The sequence below is a fragment of the Crocuta crocuta genome, unplaced genomic scaffold (genome assembly GCF_008692635.1).
Source record: "Crocuta crocuta isolate KB4526 unplaced genomic scaffold, BGI_CrCroc_1.0 scaffold162, whole genome shotgun sequence".
In the NCBI taxonomy this organism is placed as follows: Eukaryota; Metazoa; Chordata; class Mammalia; order Carnivora; family Hyaenidae; genus Crocuta; species Crocuta crocuta.
The window spans coordinates 2,017,190-2,037,120 of record NW_027529433.1 but is presented as its reverse complement, the minus strand read 5'-3'; the positions used below and the strand labels follow the sequence as shown (position 1 = coordinate 2,037,120).

Genomic DNA, 19,931 nt, shown 5'->3' with positions numbered 1-19,931 from the left:
ATTCATGGGGCACCTGGGTGGCTGGGTTGGTTAAGCATCTGACTTTGGCTCAGGTCATGATCTCATGATTTGTGGCTTTGAACCCCACCTCAGGCTCCACCCTGGCAGTGTGGAGCCTGCTAAAGAGTCTCTCTGTCCCTCTCTCTCCCTGACCCTTTACTGCCACTCTGTCTCTCAAAATAAATAAACTTAAAAACAAAAATAGAGTGTGTGAAAGCAGGGGAGAGGGGCAGAGGGAGAAAGAGAGAGAATATTGAGTAGGTTCCATGCTCAGTGTGGGGCTCGATCCCACAATCTAAGCCAAAATCAGTCAGAGACAGGTAGGTACCCCTCTTTTTCTATGTATTAACCACTGCAACTACACTATCCAATATAAGGCCCTCTGCCACATGCAGCAAACTTAAATTAAAATTAATAAAATTTTAAACAGTTCCATTGAGTAGCACTGCATTGGGATACCAACTCCAAAAGGAGAGGGATTCTTATTTGTTTGTTGATGTTTGCTCATAAGTAGAATGGTGTCTGGCACATACCAAACCTCAACAAATATCTATTGAATGATTGAATCTTTTTTCAATGTTTATTTCTTTTGAGAGAGAGAGAGAACAGAGGAGGACCAGAGAGAGAAGGGGAGAGAGAGAGAGAGAGAGAGAGAGAGAGAGAAACCCAAGTAGACTCTGAGCTGTCAGTGCAGACAGAGCCTGATGTTGGGCTTGATCTCACCAATTGTGAGACTGGGACCTAAGCCAAAATTAAGAGTTGGGTGCTTAAATGACTGAAACACCCAGGCACCCCCAAAAATTTCTGAGAGATCTTTATAGCCCAATGAAGTTTCTAATTAAATATATGGCAATGCACTTTTTGTATTGGCTTATACCCAAAAAGGGATATGAATGTATATATAAATATATATATATTTTTTATGTGATAAAAATGTTATAAGATAATAAGATGTTTTGGGAAGTGAATACTGTACCAAAAATTCTATTACCTGTAACTTAAATTGAGTAAGCTGGCATAGCATTTACTATGTAAAGTATTCTTGGTTTGGGAAGGAGAATGCAATTTTTTTGTGCCAGACATTTTGAATCTGTTAATTTCCTGTGCCATACAAAGGTAGGAACTGGAAAGGGTATATATCTCAGGATATACTCATAATTCAAAGTTATAAGGAAAATATGTTTTTAAATGTGTCTCAGTGGATTTAAAATAACAACTTAAATACATTAATAGTGTAATTATCATAACAAAGAAATTCAACCTCAATGACAGAAAAGGATATTTTGAACTTGCCAGAAAAACCCACAGTTTCTTTATTAATCACTAATTTATATTAGACAGCTGTAACATTTAATTTTTAAAGCTAAAGATTTATTATGGCCATCCTTACAATAGACTCCTATTATTAACTCAATATAGAACATACTTTGCTTTATGCAGCTGAGGTCTTTCTTATGTTCTCACACTGATTAAGTAAAAGTAGAATTTTGCATATGGAAAATTTTACTAAGACAAAATTTGGGAAAGGCCATGATAAATGGGATTTATCCTGAAAAGAGAAAATAAAGTGCATTTTAAAATACAGATACCTTGTTATACAGGGAAATGTAAAATTTATTTTCAGTATATGAGTAAACATCCCAACAATTTTTTTCTGCTCAAATGCCTGTTGATATTTTCTCTATGAAAAGTGATGAAGAAAAGTCTGGGTTTTTTTAAGATTGGCCTATCCTTAGCATACATTATGTTTTTCTTTTCATCATGTAAGAAGTATATATTCAATATTAATGGAGGATAATCTTATATATTGAGTTACTAGAAGAATAAACCATCTTACTTATATTTATCTATGTATACAATTAACTAGTAATATTTTCTTCTAATCACTAATGAAATACTTGTTCAATGCAAACTTTAAAAATGAAGAAATAAACAAAGAAACCACTCATAATTCTAATATCCAGAAATAAAGGACATATCCTTATATGTCCTTTAAATCTTTGACAAATATGTGCATGTATGTGTGTGTGTGTGTGATGAGTGGGGGAAACTATCTGAGTTGGTACAGCGATATAGAAAAGGTGATATACACATGTGCTTTATGACTTCTTTACAGTTGGTAATAGATCATTAACATTTTATCATATCAATAAATGTAATTCTATAACATGCCTTTTAATAGCTGCATATTATTTTACCATTTGGATATATTATAGTTTATTTTAACTAATCATCTACTATTGGAGAAAGATCTTTGAGACTTTGAGTAGAATGGTCAGATGCGCTATGTTTTTAGAATACCAAAATCAGCTTTGGAATATAAAATGGTCAACAGCATTAATTCTGTCACATACCTGTTTACAGAGTTTCAGGAATCATCAAAAATAGAGTATAAACTCAAAATTCTATAGGATCAATAAATCAGTAGCTTATGCTTGGTATCATTCATTAACAGTCTCTGTATTCTGGCTGCCTTAGTTTCCTCAGCACAGTGTTGAATAAACATTGTGAATTTTTCTGATTAAACATTTTTATCTAAGAGAAGGATAAAGACTTANTTTAAAAAAAAAAAAAAAAAAAAAAAAGGCTTATTCTATTCCAGGTTATGGATGCTTCAACACCAATGATCTCTTCTGACAGTTGAACCAATTCTGGTATAAAACTGTATAGTCAAATATACTTTTGGACTTAACTTCTATGTTTCCTATGTTTTAATATATATTTATTCTTTGCAACATTATATATGTTTATAATTTTACTTGTCTTCCATCACTTTATTATTATTTAAAAAATTATTTTAAGTTTATTTGAGAGAGAGAGAGAGAGACAGAGAAAAAGAGAGGAGGGGAGAGGCAAAGAGAGAGGAAAAAGAGAGAATACCAAACAGGGTCCACACTGCCAGCGCAGAGCCCAAAGCGGGGCTTGAACTCATGAACTGCAAGATTATTACCTGAACTGAAACCAAGAGTTGGACACTTAACCAACTGAGCCACCTGGCGCCCCACTTTTCTTTTAACATTTTAGAGCCCATTACCTCTTCCTGTATTTTTTCTTTTGGCAGAGTGATATTATATCAAGTCCCAAATACCCTGTACTATAAATATACAAGTACTATAAACCATTGTGAATTTACTCTAGAACCATAAAAACTATCTTTGGAGATTTCAAGTGAAAATCTACAGTCTTAGAGGCACATGGCTGGCTCATTTGGTAGAGATGTGTGACTCTTGAACTTGGGGTTGTGGGTTTGAGGCCCGTATCAAGGGTAGAGATTGTTTAAAAATAAAATCTTAAAAAAAATCTATAGTCTAAACATCAGTAATTATAAATTCTGGAAAATCTGTTTATTAAAGGAGTATCTTTTACATATTCAAAATGACGAGCTAACACCATTGAAAAATATTTCATTTTTTATTTTCTTAGATCCAATCTATCAGTAAAACAAAGTTTAATTAGTTTATGATCATTTTAAATGAAGATGAAATTTAAAAAAACATATCTATATTGTTTTTATAGGCAACATTCCAGTTAATCACAAAACATAGTTTTTTCCAATTCTACTTTTAATGACTTTGCAATGAAATTGAAGAAACATTCTGTTGCTTGAAAAGGTCATGTTCCTAACTAGGTTCCACATTTGGTAAAACATTATGTTTACACTATTAACACAATTAATTTGCTCAGAAAATTCTTTTTAAAAATAGTATAAATATAAAATTATAAATTTGAAAGATAGATATTTGAATTAATAAAGTTTAACTATATAAATGTGGGGGGGGATGAGTGGACAAAAAAGAGCCACTCAGACATGAGTACAATTATTTTAAAATACACTTAGGTAAAGGCTGTTTAAAATTCTTGAGGAAAAAGAGATTGTATCATAATTATTATCTTTAAAATTTTAAATTACCTTTTTAAAAAATCCAAAAGCATTCTGTATTAGTTCTTAAAAACAAATTCAAACAATCTAGATTTACAATTCCACAATTCACTCCTCTTTCACAAAGTATGTTTTTTATTTTATGACTCTCTTTTCATATGGAACCTTGCACTGTATGTTATACACGGCAGGCATTTCAACAATGTCAAATGGATGCATCCCAATAATCCCATCAGATTTTCATCATTGATACAGAATATATGGAGTCAAACATTTTTTAATAACATACCTGGTACAAGAAATTCACATTTCCCTAATTCAGCTTTTCAGGAACCTCTTATATCTCTATAACATACAAAGCTATGGATGGGATGTGTGAAACATTATGAAGACCCCAATGAAACATACAACTTTCTATCCCTTAGAAGGAAATTTAAAAGATTTGGCACCTATAGAAGTAGATCTGACTGTCAATATACATAGGTTCACCCACAGAGAAAATAAAATTCCCGTATGTTGGAACACTTGGCATCTGTGCACTCTCTTTTCCTATTTCATGCCATGTTTCCCTGGCCCTATGTACTGAATGCAGATTCAGTCTGAAGGGAAAGACTCCTCCAGCTGCTAATTGAGACTTCCCAGCACTATAACCTTGAGATCATCCAGCACCGCTGCCTACTTCAAGTTCTCCCCTGGGGGTGGATGTGGGTGCTGGCACTCCTTGCTGTGCACTAAAAGCAGAAAAAAAACTGGCAAACTGGGACACTTAAAGGACACTGCATAATTTCACTAAGAGTTAGAAGAGAAGCAGAACTCTGTTGCCATCAAATATGTTAGTAAGCACAATTTTGTTCCCTTTTTTTGGTCAGAAAGAAAGCGGAGACAGAAAAAGAGTTAAGAATGAAGAAATGTTTGGAATAACAGGGTTTACTTTAGACTGTGGAAAATGCTGAGGTATATAATAACAGACTTAAAGAAAGTAACAAAACAATTATCTCGACATAAATATTCCATAAAATTAAGCATTTAATTTCTTCTGGTGTTATGTAAATACACATTTACTGTATCCTGAAACTAAACTATAAACTCCTTGCAAGTAAAAATTGTGCATTATTCTCTTTAGCAAATAAATATTTATGGTATTGATAAAAACACTGTGCAATAAAAGCTTATGAAATCTTAGAGCGCTAGTAGGTAAAAAAGTTGGAAGATCTATTGCTAACAATTTATTTATTAATAGATCTAACCCTTCCAGAAGCAGCTATTTATATACCCAATATATCACTAAATTTGGGCAAAACTGATGTATTACGGCCATGATATTGAAAGCATATTATATAAAAATAAACCAAAGTATGTCCATTTTATAGAAAATTTTATTGCCATCTTTTAAATGAAAGTATTTAGCATTTATCAAAATTACATACATACACACACACACACACACACACACACACACACATATTAACAATTAAGTTCAAAGTATATGGTAGACTCCAAGATTCCACAAACTTTTTTTTCTGCAAAGATCCAGACAGTAAATATCTGACCACTCAAATCTGCTACTGCAGTGTAAAAGAAGTCATAGACAATAGATTAATGAATGAGTTTGGCTGTTTTCCAATAAAACTTTATTTACAAAACCAGTCAGCCAACATACAACAAGAGTTTGCCAATTCTTGAAATAGATTATATATTAATAGAAGTAGCATTAAATGGGATAGAGAAAGGATTATTTAATATTTTTATAGGTAAGAAATATTCATGAACTTTTCACGATCTTTATTGATTCTTACAAAGAATAACAATAACAACAATAACAAAACCCATAAACTTAAGTACCACATGAATCTTACCTGGTTAGGTATCCTCAGTGGGGGCCTTGGACCTCCAGGGTACCGAGGTGACATAAAAGGCTATTGAAGTAAAACAAATAAATAAATAAAACAAAACACATATAACACAATGTAAAATACAGATCTGAAAATAAACTAAAGAATTTGAGAATTATACAAAACATAAATCAACTTATTTCCCCTATGTGGCTGATTTCAGTAGAATAAACTCTTTTAAGAAAAATTACCATCCTATTTTTAATTTTTTAGAATATCTAGAATATTTTCCAAAGAAAATGGAAAAACATCAAAGATGACTAAAGCTGGGCTCCTGGGTGGCTCGGTCAGTTAGGTGTCCTACTCTAGGTTTCAGCTCAGGTCATGACCTCATGGTTGTGTGGTTGTGTGAGTTGGAGCCCAGCATGAGGCTCTCTCCACTTTCAGCGCAGAGCCTGATTCAAATTCTCTATCTCCCTCTCTCTTTGCCTCCCCTCTACTAATTCTTCTCTCTCTCTCTCTCTCTCAAAAATAAACATTAAAAAAAAGATGACTAAAGCAAAAAAAAATATTTTAATGTGAATTGCTATTAAGATTATGACATTTAATTGACAAAAAAAGATCAAGAGATTTAGGCAACTGAATCTTAGCAAAGACTTCAGGAACAGGCTCATTGGCTATATCATTATATAAATTGGGTCCTGAACATATAGTTTGGACTGAAATATCCAGTTTTGTTATCAGTTTTCTTTAACAATTTTAAAGTTGCCAAAATTTCTTTACCTTATTTTGTTGTACCTATTTAAAACGGTAAAGAAATTTTTTTTCCATATGTCCTTTGTGGTTAAAAGTTTTGGCTTTCCCTTTTCAACTGTTTGCTATAATTCAAAATTGATTATAAAGTTTAAAGTTGCAATCATTTATTTGCATATTTTAAGCCTAGCAGATTATGAGCTAGGCTCATCGTTGTTTTCTTTTAAGCAAAAGAAAAAATGGTCCTATATTAAAACTCAAGGCAATTTATCTTGTTACATAAACCAGATTCTGCTAAGATTTTTGACTCCATCTAATTCAAAAAATGTCTGATAAATATCCTAAAAATAACATTTCAACACTGAGTCGATGAATATTTTTGATTAATGAGATTTGGGCACCGAATTTTTCCAAGTTTATAGGTATCAAATTTTTCAAAGTGTAATCCTAAAATTATTCAAAATTTCATTTTTATAGAAAAATTATATATTTTGTTTAATTACATCACATTATATAATTTACTTAAATTTAAGAGTATTCCTTACATGTAACATAAGTAAATTATCAACTCTAAACAGTTGCGTATCATGAAGTAATATATTAAGAATGAAATAATATAAATTAAGGACCAATTTAACAAAAGCTTGGGCAAGCCAAATCTATAGTACTTTATGTAATTAAATTCCACATTTATAATGTATTTTCTATAAACATTTTAGAAACTGAATCTGCAGTTCTTGGTTACATTTTTAAAGCAGGGTTATTTTAAAAATAAGCGTCTGAAAAATAAAACCCTAACAAATTTATGGTACATAGATTATTTCTATAATATCTCTTGGAAAATTTTAGTTTAGGTAATTTTAACAAGAAATAATAATTGTGGGAAATAATAATTTCCAACAAGAGGAACTTTAGAGTTAAACTAGCAATTCATTTTTTTTTTGATTACTGTGTTCTTATATGTTAATCATACCATTATCATATGTTCTTACATGCTAATCTTATATGTTAATCAGGAGATCATTTTAAATGGACAGAAACACTGGATTATTCAGATAATATTGTCACTTCTGGTGACAGATAAAACTTAAGTGGGAGTTCAATTTTAACATTTAAGTAATGTTTAGTTTTCACATATTTGATCAAAGCTGTTTCACTTTTATCCTTTCTCAACTCTACTCTAAATTGAATTAGTTAGTTAACTATACTGCCAACTAGAAGAGTATCCCAATATTCACACTCCCTCTGCTATATTTCTAATCACTTAATTTCATTTATGGAGCTGCCTTTTAAATTCTGGACTCATCTTAAAAATTAGGTGATTAAATATTGTGTCATTGGTTTTGGAATGTTTGCCTTTCTTTCACAAAGTGCTGTTTTATGACATTTTCATTAATCCAAAGTGTATCAATTTAGTTTTTGAGGCATGGAGAAATAAAAATAAGTTTACTGATGATTCCTGTCTATAAAATTCACTTTGAAATAGAATATGAGGTAGAAACTATATTAAAAATATTACTAAATATCAAATGCGGAGATAAAATTGAGGTGTACCTTACTTGAAATAGAGCACTTGAGATTTGCATATTCCTCTGAACGAAAAATGATGTGATAGTGTTCATTTAGTGGACTATCTGAAAAGAGGAATTTCTCTAATTGATGGTACTATGAATAAATGTATTTTAATTGGATTGTCATACTCTTCTATCTGAATGTGAAGCCCTATCAAGAGACTGCTGAGGAGAAGGAATTCATGTGGTACTTGGGAACCTACAGATCTATACAGAATGAGATTTGGGAGAGAAAAAGATTCTCTCTTTAGTTAATTTATTTCTTCTTGCATGCCCTTCGCCTCAAGTTCAAATTTATGGGTGTTTTTGGGGGGGAAAAAAAAAAAAGAAAACCACTTATAAATTCCAATCTATAACAATCAACTTAAAGTAAAAATGACAAAAAACCAGTAAATTGGGATAAAAAATCTACTAATTTTACTTAAAATATAAAGACTGCTTTGGGTAGAGCACACTTGATAATCAAATTAATGCTGTTATAACATAAGCTCTTAATATTCACATGGATCCTTAAGTTATCTAGTTAAACACACAGGTGCTCACTTGTCTGCTTGTTATGAAAGACACACAGCAACTGTACCCCAAAGAGTTTGCATATTAGCAACAGTAAATATTCTACCAATATTCGCACTTCACTATTCAGAAGCCAGTTTCCTTGCAAATATAATTCAAGATATGAAAATAAGTTTAAATTATTGATCTAAAAGATTACCTACTGATAATATAATGTATATCAACTGACACACATGTCAGTACTCTCTGCATTAATAGCCTTGGAAGAACACGTTCTTCTAAAGAATTTTGGCTATGAAACACTCTCTATATTTGGGGGAAAAAGTTCTTTTTTAATAGTTTGGGCATTAAAATATTTGCCCAAAGGTATCATGATGGTGAATCAATATTTTAAATGGAAAAGGTCTTCACCTTCAAAAAGCTATTTATAATGTGTATGAAAAAAACATTTGGGAGTCAGGGGATTGAGTTCTAGTTTTGCAGTAACACTAATTAGCAGAGGGGCCTGAGCTAAAAAAAAACAAAACAAACAAACAAACAAACAAAAAAAAACAAAACCTTTCAGGGCTTCTCTAAAGTCCCCTAGAAAATTAAGAAGGAAAACAAAACTGTGTTATTCTGTGTTTATTATTTCCAGCATTACCCTTAAGTATATACAGATTTCTATATTGCAAATAGCTAGAAATATTTGAAATGTGTAGGGGTGTGGATGGACATATGCTCGTAACTCACAAACCACCTTCATCAAGGAGTTGGATAAACTTACTCCTGTGCTTTCCTGAGAAAAGGAAAATGGAAAGAAAAAAAAAAAAACCTCCAACAAACAATGATGCATTTTGTTCGGATCAAAGGCCCATTGGAAGAATAATAAGAAAAATTGAGCTTGGTAATTGAGCTTATCAATTAAAAAGTATACTAGTGATTCTTTCATTCAACAAATATATATTGAATACCTACAAAGGCAGTAATGGACTAAGTCATTAGATATATCAGTGAACAAAGCAGATAAAGACCACTGCCCTCTGATTAAGATTTTTTAAGGTTCCAGTCTTGTAATTAATAGGAAAAACAGTTTTCTGGAAAAACTGTTTTCTCTATTAGTCCACTAATTTAAAGAAATAGAATGTTCTCTTCACCACCTGGCAAGTATTACTGAAAACCCACAAAAAATAATATTTCAATCTGGTGCCTTCACTCAGAAGTCATATAACATCATCCTTACTTGATAGAACATGCAGTGCTATGAGTAAATGAAAGTCAAGGCTATGCTTTCAAAAGTTTCTAAACTGGGCAAAACTCACAGTCAGTTCTTTATAACACAATATAAAAAGAGTACCGCTGTTAGTAATCTGACATATGGAAACTACATTTACAGGCATAGATTCTCTTTTCTACATGTTTCAGCTATCTACCCAGAAAGAATGCAATAACCCAAAGTAAAAGGAATAAAAACACAAAACCAGAAAATCAATAAAATTTGGTGACTAAGTGAATAGGAAAAAAAAATTCCAAAAGAAATACAAACCAAGTATCCAGCTCATTTCCTCTAAGTAGTCTTTTAGAGAAAAGATCATACCATTTATTAATTTTTTTTAAATTTTTTTAATGTTTTATTTATTTCTAGGAGAGAGAGAGAGAGACAGCGTGAGCAGGGGAGGGTCAGAGAGAGAGGGAGTCACAGATTGAAACACGCTCCAGGCTCTGAGCCGGCAGTCAGCACAGAGCCCGACGCAGGGCTCGAACCCACGAACTGCGAGATCATGACCTAAGCGAAAGGCGGACGCTTAACCGACTAAGCCACCCAGGCGCCCCAAGATCATACCATTTAGAATGATAATTTATTTCAGAATGAATGTCATTCAATCTTAAAGGATTACTATTTTCTATTATATCAAGAATTATTCATGCAATTTTAAACTTCTGCTTCCCTAAAAGAGATATTTTCCTTTATTCTTTGCCCTTTCTGTTAGTGGAAGGTGTTCTGCTGCTTCTTATTTGATCTTTCATAAACCCTGTGCTTTATCTCAATTCCCTAAGAATTAGAAGAAACCAGCTCTTTCTCTTTCCTTACAGCAGCTGGAAGTTAGATTGCTCAGTCTGATTCTTTGCTTCTCCGAAGGTACCAAATGTCGCCTAAAGAAATGTTTTATTTACCTGTCCTGAAATGACAGGTGCTAAGTATCATTTAAGCCCCAAGTTCTTTTTTTTTTTTTAATAATTTTTTTAATTTTTATTTATTATTTCTAGGAGAGAGAGAGAGACAGCGAGAGCAGGGGAGGGTCAGAGAGAGAAGGAGTCACAGACTGAAACAGGCTCCAGGCTCCGAGCTGGCAGTCAGCACAGAGCCCGACGCGGGGCTCGAACCCACGAACGTGAGATCATGACCTAAGCGAAAGTCGGACGCTTAACCGACTAAGCCACCCAGGCGCCCCCCAAGTTCTTTTAATATATATGGGCATGGGGTGTCTGGGTGGTTCAGTTGGTTAAGTGTCCAACTCTTGATTTGGGGTCAGGTCATGATCTCACAGTTTGTGAAATTGAACATAGCACTGGGCTCTGTGCTGACACCATGGAGCCTGCCTAGGATTCTCTCTTCCTTATCTCTCTGCCTCTCCTTGCTTGTGCACGTGTGCTGTGTCTCTTTCCCTCTCTCTCTCTCTCAAAACAAATATTTACAAATATTTATTTTTTTGAGAACAGTTTAAATTTGAGTATAGCAGACATACAACGTTACATTAGTTTCAGGTGTACAACATTGTGATTCAACAAGTTTATACATTATACTGTGCTCACAAGTGCAGCTACCATCTGTCACCATAATATTTTCTAATATTTTAATAGTTTTTAGAAAACATAAATATGATTTATCAACACCAAATATTCTCTATTTCTTGAATTATTTTTTCTTTATTCTTTGTCAAGTAAATTTCTACTAATCCCCCAAGGGTCAGTTTAAATGTCCAGAATTTCGATGGGCTCCTTTTCTTCGACTTCTTTAGCACTTTGTTCATACCGTCATCATAGAGGATTCAGTACACTGCAGTATAATGTGTGCCCTGGTCTGAAGGAAACCCACTTCACAGGAAAAAGGACAAATCCATAGCAGAGCAAGTCGTTATCTTAATGCTAAGGTAATTAACCATAAAATAAAACTGGTATTTCCAAGAATCCTTAAAATCGATGTAGCAATATATAAATCATCTTATATCATTTTAAATATTTCATTATGGCTATAGAAACTCTTTAAATATTAGTCTTTGAGAATATACTGATAATAAAGAAAAGTTAAAATCATTAAAAGTAAGTTTCTTTAAAATCCCACTTAAGCATTTTCTATATACTACTATATATGTACTACATATTATTTTCTTATACTATTTTCTTTATACTATATTTTATTTTTAAATCTCAATTTACAAAAAATCCGCGATGAAGGGAAGAATAATATTGATTTCTTTAGAATGGACAAATGTAACATTTAGAACAGTTTCTACTTCTTAAAGAAGTCTGAGGTATGTTCTAAAACATTTAATTTTATGGGACTTACCTAATGTAAAGTTACTGAATTTTTTTTAGGACAAAATTATTCATGTAAGATTTGCTTCTGATTTTGAGAAAAAAAAAAGCATCGGGGGGAGGGGCAAGATGGCAGAGAAGTAGGGAGCTCCGCACTTGCACTCGCACCCGTACATCACACGGAAAAGATCTGAAGCCATTGGAAACCTTACGAAACCTGAGAGATTGGGAGAAAAAGGACGCAGAATCCACTGGGAAAGCCTTCTAACGGCTACCTCAAGAAACAAGCCAGAGTACACAAGGTGGAGAGTCCCAAATAACACTATGAATAGGAAAATAAAATAACCAAGGTCCCAACAAGACACACCAAGAGATACCATTCAAAAAACACTCTCTGAAAGGATAGACCCTGGACAGTCAAAGAGTCTTCTTGGATACAGTAGCGCTCATAGGTACAGAGAGCATAACAGGTCTTTAAAACCAACAAGAGCCAGAAAGCTAACTAAAATGATGAAATGAAAGAGCTCTCCTCCAAAGAAACTCCAAGAAGAAATGACAGCGAATGAACTGCTCAAAACAGATATAAGCAGCATAACTGAACAAGATTTTAGAATAATAATGGTAAAATTAATAGCTGGGCTTGAAAAAAAAACATAGGGGACATTAAAGAAACTATGGATACAGACAGAATGGAAAATAAAAATAGGCATGAAGAATTTTAAAATGCCATAAATGAGATACATAAATAAATTAGAGACCTCCAATGCACGGATTGAAGAGGCAGAAAGGAGAATAAGTGATTTATAAGATACCATTATAGAAAAACCAGAAGCTGACAAAAAAGAGACAAACTGATCCAGGAACATGAAAGAAGATTTCGAGANAAAGAATGAATGGGCCAATCAGGCAATTAGAGATGAAATGAAAAAAAAAGTATCTTTTTAAAAGGAAAGAAAACAATTACCAAGTTTAAGAAAATATGAGCTTACAAAGCATTTAAAACATGAACAGTCAACGACTTCTTCAAAAAATTACTCAATGGAAGCTTTATAAACTTTGTATTGTACAATTATAATAAAATCTGACTTATAAAATTTTATTTGAATGTAATTTTTGACACATTTTATAGCAGAAAGTTGTACTTTTTAGAGTTTCCTAGGTCAACCTCCTTACTATGTAAAAGAAAACCAAAGACCAATTTCTTAACTGCCATTTTAGTTTTCTTTCAGATAACATATTGTTCCAATAATACCTTTATAAAATGAAGGCAGGTACACGTGCTTCATTCTTATGACCAACTGACCATAAATAAATTGCCTGACTTATCATTTTCTCCCTGGCTCCCCAGCAACTGTGCTCCCATTTACTTAATGCAGAATTCTTTACCCTTGCTACCACTCAACCAGGAAAGGCTGAAAAGGCAGTGGTATTTCTGGTAAGCAAGTTAATTTGCATAAGCACTAATTAGCATGTGCTCTTCATTCACTGAACCAAAAGAAATGTGACAACTGAAATAAAATAAATTTAGTAAACTCTAGCTCTCTTTTTTAAAATACTTTCAGTAGAGTTTTGATAATATATGTTGTCTTTACTGCACTTAATCATGTTTTTAAGTCACATGCCAAAAGGGAATAGAAAATGAGTGGGGAATGGTGATAAATGAATGTGGTATGATTAGAAGAGCATTACTATTACAATCAAACTGTTCATTATAATGTGATAACTTACAATGAGGTTCATGAGGATGGAAAAATGTTGACCCCAAGAAGATACTAAATTATAATTACACTATCCCTATCAAGAACATTTAAGAGAATTTATAATTTAGATGACTGATAAGGTCTTTTATCCCCTCCTATCACTTTCAGGTTTCTTTTACTGTTTTTGGGGTGTCAGGGTTAAAAATAATGTTTCTTAGTTTTATAGACTAGTAGTATTTAGTAGCTAGNTGGTGACTTAATTGAACTTTTCCTGAAGCTCAGGCCAGCCTTGAGAACTGCTAACAACTCCTTATTGCAGTTCACCTTTCAGCTGTCTCATATAATGCCACGTTTATACAGGGGACCCTACCTCCTCTTTCTAGACTGATATATATTCAAAGAGCGATAATCCTCATGTCTCAGAAACAACATGGTTAAAAGTACAGATTTCCTTTCCATTAAAGAAAGGCTTAGCATTTGAGTATGAACATTTAACATTCTTCCTTCTTAATAACATTGTCTTTAGCACATAACCATTAGTCCGAAAATCTGTAAGAAAATGGTTATTTGCCAAGGAGTAATTTGCTTCTATCACTATTTGGGCAAAAACATAAGATGCAAAGTGACATATAGACAGAAAATATATTAATTACACAAAAATAAAATATGTAGCTCACTTTGTCCTGTAAAGATATGGCTTTAGACAGATTTAATCTTTTTTTTTTTTATATTTTTAATGCACTGTTTTAAGCAGACAAATGGAAAAAGACACAATTTTATGACATGAAAATTATTTTAGAATCATTCAAGGGAAAATCTTATCATAAATAAAATTTTTAGAAATGATAAATAAGGTAGGTTATTATGATTTTTTATACTTCTGGAAAAGTAGTAAAAAATATGTTCACTATAATATTTTATCCAAAAAACATTCTTTTAAACACTAAATACTACTTTTTACGCATTCTATTTCCATTTTTTTAATTAATTCAGCTCTCTTTACTGTACACAACTTTCCTATGTAGATTTCTCTATTTTCCTATTCCATATTTTACTTACAGATAAATTTTATCTTTTTTAAGTTTACTTATTTTTGAGAGACAGAGAAAGCGAGAGAACATAGAAGAGGCAGAGAGAAAGAATTCCAAGCAGGCTACAACATCAGTGCCAGAGCCCAACGTGGGGCTGACACTCATGAGCCATGAGATTATGACCTGAGCCGAAATTAAGGGTCCAACGCTTAACTGACTCATAAGCAAAATTTTATCTTACTTTTAACTTTCCTAAAGTTATTTATGTGTTATTGGTAATAAATAATACTGAGAATAATATTTTGAAAAACCATCAGGGTTGTGACTTCTGCATTTCACTGCAGCCATCTTTCATATAGTAAAATGTTTACATATTTTAATTCTTATAATTCCATGAGATGCTTCATGAGTTTTCTGTAGAAAAGTAATGAAGCATAAATTATACATCAAATGAATTTCGTCAGTTACTTTACAATTCATATATCTTAATTTGTTTAGTTTCTTTTCTGTTTTCCATAAAAATCTCTATCAGACATTACTGACACCCCAGTGGATAAGACACTCTTGATTAACACATTTTAATTCCAACTAGTATTAAACTAATTTAGCTCACAAAATGACATACTTGTGCTAGCACATTCTGCTGATAAGCATAAATATGTAGCTTATCTCTCATGCATCTTAGATATTCTATCATCATCAACACTTAATTAAAATAACTCATATAAAATAACTGTAAAGTATTACCAGATCCAGTTTTCTAGATGTTATTTTGGCAAGGCTAATCCAATTCAGCACAGAATTATAAGCAGGTTGATTCTTTTGATATGGATTCAGTCTAAGCATCAAAATTGCTCAGTTACATTATGGGCCTTTTCAAGAAGATGAGCCTATTTCTCAAGACTTCATTATCTATATTAGAGGCCTGTGGCAATGGACTTCTGGATTCTGAATGGGAACCATGCCGTCTGCTGGTCTATAAAAGTTTGATAACTTTTTACAAAAAAGTTTAATAATTTGTTTTAGATCAATTTATATTCACAAATACACAGAGGCAAACTTTTTCTTTTCTTTTCTTTCTTTCTTTTTTTTTTTTTTTGGTGTCTGTAAGGCAAGGATCTGGAGTCCTACATAAGCTAAATCTAGCTCTGTGCTGCCTCCCCCTACAGACTAATGTCCCAGACAGATCAACCCATATTAGCGTATTTAAAAAATGACACTATGGGTATGAAAATACATATTTATATGTATATAAATTTATGATTTATAATTCAGGATAAAGTATCACACTGCCTCCATCAAAAAAGAAGCTAAAGCAATATTTTTCAAAACAACTCATAATTTTTCTTTGAAGGATGCAAAAGGATTCCCTTCTTCTTTTCACCTATTTTATATTTATCCTTACATGTAAATTTGCCTCACATGAGAGTATAGAAGAGAGGTACTTTAATTTCCCTTAATGTACCACTGTGAAAGGAAGGAAGGAAGGAAGGAAGGAAGGAAGGAAGGAAGGAAGGAAAGAAAGAAAGAAAGAAAGAAAGAAAGAAAGAAAGAAAGAAAGAAAGAAAGAAAGAAGAAAAAGAAAGAAAGAAAGAAAGAAAGAAAGAAAGAAAGAAGAAAGCAAGAAAGAAAGAAAGAAAGAAAGAAAGAAAGAAAGAAAGAAAGAGAAAGAAAGAAAAGAAAGAAAGAAAGAAAGAAAGAAAGAAAGAAAAAGAAAGAAAGAAAGAAAGAGGAAGGAAGGAAGGAAGGGAGGAAAAGGAAAGAAAGTAGCTAGTTTGTTCTTATCCTTCTGATAATATGGTAGGGAAATTTCTACTGATTAAGCAGTAGTCTTTTCAAATTCTCAAGTAGCAAGAAAAGTGTTTGTTAAAAAAACTGACCTTAGTCTTCTAATACAAGTGGCAAATGATATATGTATATACATATTTTTTTCTTTAAAAATGAAATCATACTTTCATATTCACTTGGTTACTATAAACATAAAATCTCTATTTAAAGTTATTCGATTCATGTCTAAACAATATAAAATAGTCTTTCTACAGACAGGTTTTTATAGAAATTGTTAGTGCATCAGAAAGTCTGTTTTGAAACTAGAGCTTACTAATTTGACTAATGCTAAAATGTATAGAAATAAGCAATATGAGAAAATTCAAACTGCATTAAGTGAAGTTTTTTCTCCATCTCCAATTTAAAATACACATTTTGATGTACAAGCCTTAAACATATATATGTCCACAAAATTGATAAGACAAATTCAACTGGAAAATATATTTAGTGATGTCAAAGTATCTGCAATCTCTTATAGAATATAAAAATGACAGAAAACAGGTAGTATTCACATTTGTAAGCACTTCAAGCAATTAATTCTATTTTACTTTTTCTGAAAAGCATCCCACTGCTCCGATTACTCTATTCTCTGGCATTCTATCTTCATCTCAAGATTATACTGGCTTGCTGGGGGTAATGGATGATACCTCGCAATAGCCTATATGCTCTTCTCACAGGCACCAGCAGAGCTGTTTTCTTTGTTCCTCGGCAGGGATGAACAGTTGATAATAGCCAACACTTCACTCCCAGCAGCATTTCTTTGGCCTCCCGACTTCTTGCTCTAGCTACTGCATCATCTCTTGCTTTCCCTTAGAGTAAAACTCAGTGTTGGGCACACTTGCTGTCTCCCCTCGGTCTCTTCCCACTTTATCCCAAGTCTACTTTTATCAAGCTTTCATGCTCATCACTCCACTGAAACTGGCCTTATCAAGGCCACAAGTTACCTCCTTGTTAAAATCCAATGGTCAATTGTCAGTCCTCAACTAATTTGAACTATCAGTAGCATCTGACACAGCTAATTATTCCTCTCCTTGAAACATTTTCTCCATATAGCTTCCATGATACCACATTACCTGGTTTTCTTATCTCCTGGACTGCTCCATCTCTGATCCTCCCTTCTCATCTCCCCAGCTTCTTGACATTAGAGTGCACTAGGTCCACTGTACACCTTCTTGTCTCCATCTATACTCAGTATCTTGGTGTTCTCTTCTAGGCTCATAGCTTTAAATACTATCCACATGCTGATAACTTCCAAATGACTCTAGCCCAAGCCTGAACCATAAAACTGCAGACTGATATTCTGTTCCCTACTCAGCATCTCCTGAATCTCTAATAGCCATCTTAATCTTAACAAGTTCAAAATTAAGTTCCTGGTATTCCCACTCATATCTCCTCCTGAAGTTTGACCTACATCAGTAAATGTCAAATCCATTCTTCCAGGTGAGTAGGTCCAAAGCCTTGCCGTCACTCTTGATTTGTCTTTTCTCTCACAACACACATGCAAACAATCACCAATATCTGTTAGCTCAAGCTTCAAAATATATCTGGAATCCAACCACTTCTCACCACTCTTACTACCTTAGTCCAGAACATAAAAATCTTTTGTCAAAATTTTACAACATCCAGACTAGTCTCCCTGTTTCCCCCCTTTCCTCCTATAGATTATTTTCAACAGAGCAGCCAGAATAAGACTGTTAAAAACCCTCCACTCAGAGCAAAGCCCAAAATTCCTACAATGACTTACAAAGTTCTACTTGATACAGCTTTCTATTATCTAGGACTTCATATTGAACTATTCCCCACAGCTGATGCTCCAGTTTAGCTACCTAGACCTTCTCTCATGTCTGGAAAAAGCCAGTCATGCTTTGAACTCAGGGGCTTTACACTTGATTGTCGTCAGCCTAAAACATCTCCCCCAGATATCATATGCTCGTTCCCTCCTTTTCTTCAGGTCGTTACAAAAATGGCCATCTTCTTGATGAGTCCTTCTCTGGCCACCTTATCCAAAACTTTGACAGTAATGCCTGTTTTCCTGTCAGGTTTCATTTTCCTCCCTCATTCTATCACAATCTATGTTTTAAAATAATTATTTTGTTACTATCTCTTTTAATGGACTTTAAGTTCTACGTGGATGGGAATTTCTATTTATCTTTTTTTTTTTTTAATAATTCATAAGGAGTGCAGCTGGCCCTACAGCACTCAGCCTCAGAGGCCCCAGCCCCGTCTCTAGGAGCCCTCCTCTCATTGAGCTGTACACCCTGCAGTCTCATTCCCTCATCCTTCACCCCTGCCACCAACTTCCTTGAGTTGTAGTAAATGTTTACTGCTATATGACATCAGCTACCTTTGCCAGTGGTTCTCAAAATTTAGTTTGTAAGACTCATCTGTTCAAAACAAAACAAACAACCACAACAAAATCACAAAAGATTTCCAGCTCCACTCCCCCCATCCCCAAGGATTATGATACACTGGATGTTGGGGGGACTTCCAGGACCTTACTGTGAGTACTACAGAAAACACACTTGGAAAAACATTGTTCTTCATCTTTACCCTTTAGGTTTCTCATAAGCTTCCTAGTGGTGACCATATTCAGATGAAATAGGAGTGGGCAATTATGGCTTAGCTACTAAGTGTGGCCCACCACTTTTTTTTTGTAGATAAAGGTTACCTGAACAGTTGTGCTACACAGTGTCCATGGCTGCTTTTATGTTACAAAGATACTATAACAACAGAGCTAAGTAGTTATGACTTCGAAGCCTCCAAAGGCTAAAATATTTACCATCTGGCTTCTTACAGAAAAAGTCTGTCAACTCCTCATGTAGTTCAGAACACCACCTAGTGAGAAACTATCTTCTAAAAAAGCTGAAGGCATGCTAATGTATACTTAAGACAAATCTATCTACCCATAGAGGGCATTCATAATATATTTAATACACCATTCTTGTCTTTAATTCCCCAAAGAATGGTGATTATTTTGTTTCTGTAACCAACATTAAAAAAAAACCCTAAAACTGTTATAACCTACTTTTGTATATACTTGATATACATTTCCCTGCCTCCCCCACCCCGAAGTAGCTATAATAAACTCTGAAGCACTCCAGAAAGGATTTTCAATAATGAGATCTTTTCAAAAGTAAAACTGTAATCTCAAATTAGCTAAAAAATAGATAAGCTCTTATCATAGATGTAATTTTATAATATGATATTTTATTGCTTCATACAAAATATCTTCTAACTAGCATGGGCAAGTTAACTTTTTCTTAAACATTCATTTTGAGAAATAAACTAAAACAGTAGAGTTTCTAACA

The 19,931-nt window shown here is 33.2% G+C and overlaps 1 protein-coding gene across 2 annotated transcripts in view; it reads right to left on the bottom strand.

Annotated features, from left to right (window-relative positions):
* Window positions 1-19,931, bottom strand: part of SSBP2 (single stranded DNA binding protein 2) — a 291,176-nt gene that overhangs the window by 57,866 nt on the left and 213,379 nt on the right. For both annotated transcript variants that reach the window (XM_077759863.1, XM_077759864.1), the window contains exon 6: window positions 5,737-5,796. In XM_077759863.1, coding sequence (XP_077615989.1) covers window positions 5,737-5,796 — 60 coding nt within the window. The remainder of the gene's footprint in view (window positions 1-5,736; window positions 5,797-19,931) is intronic.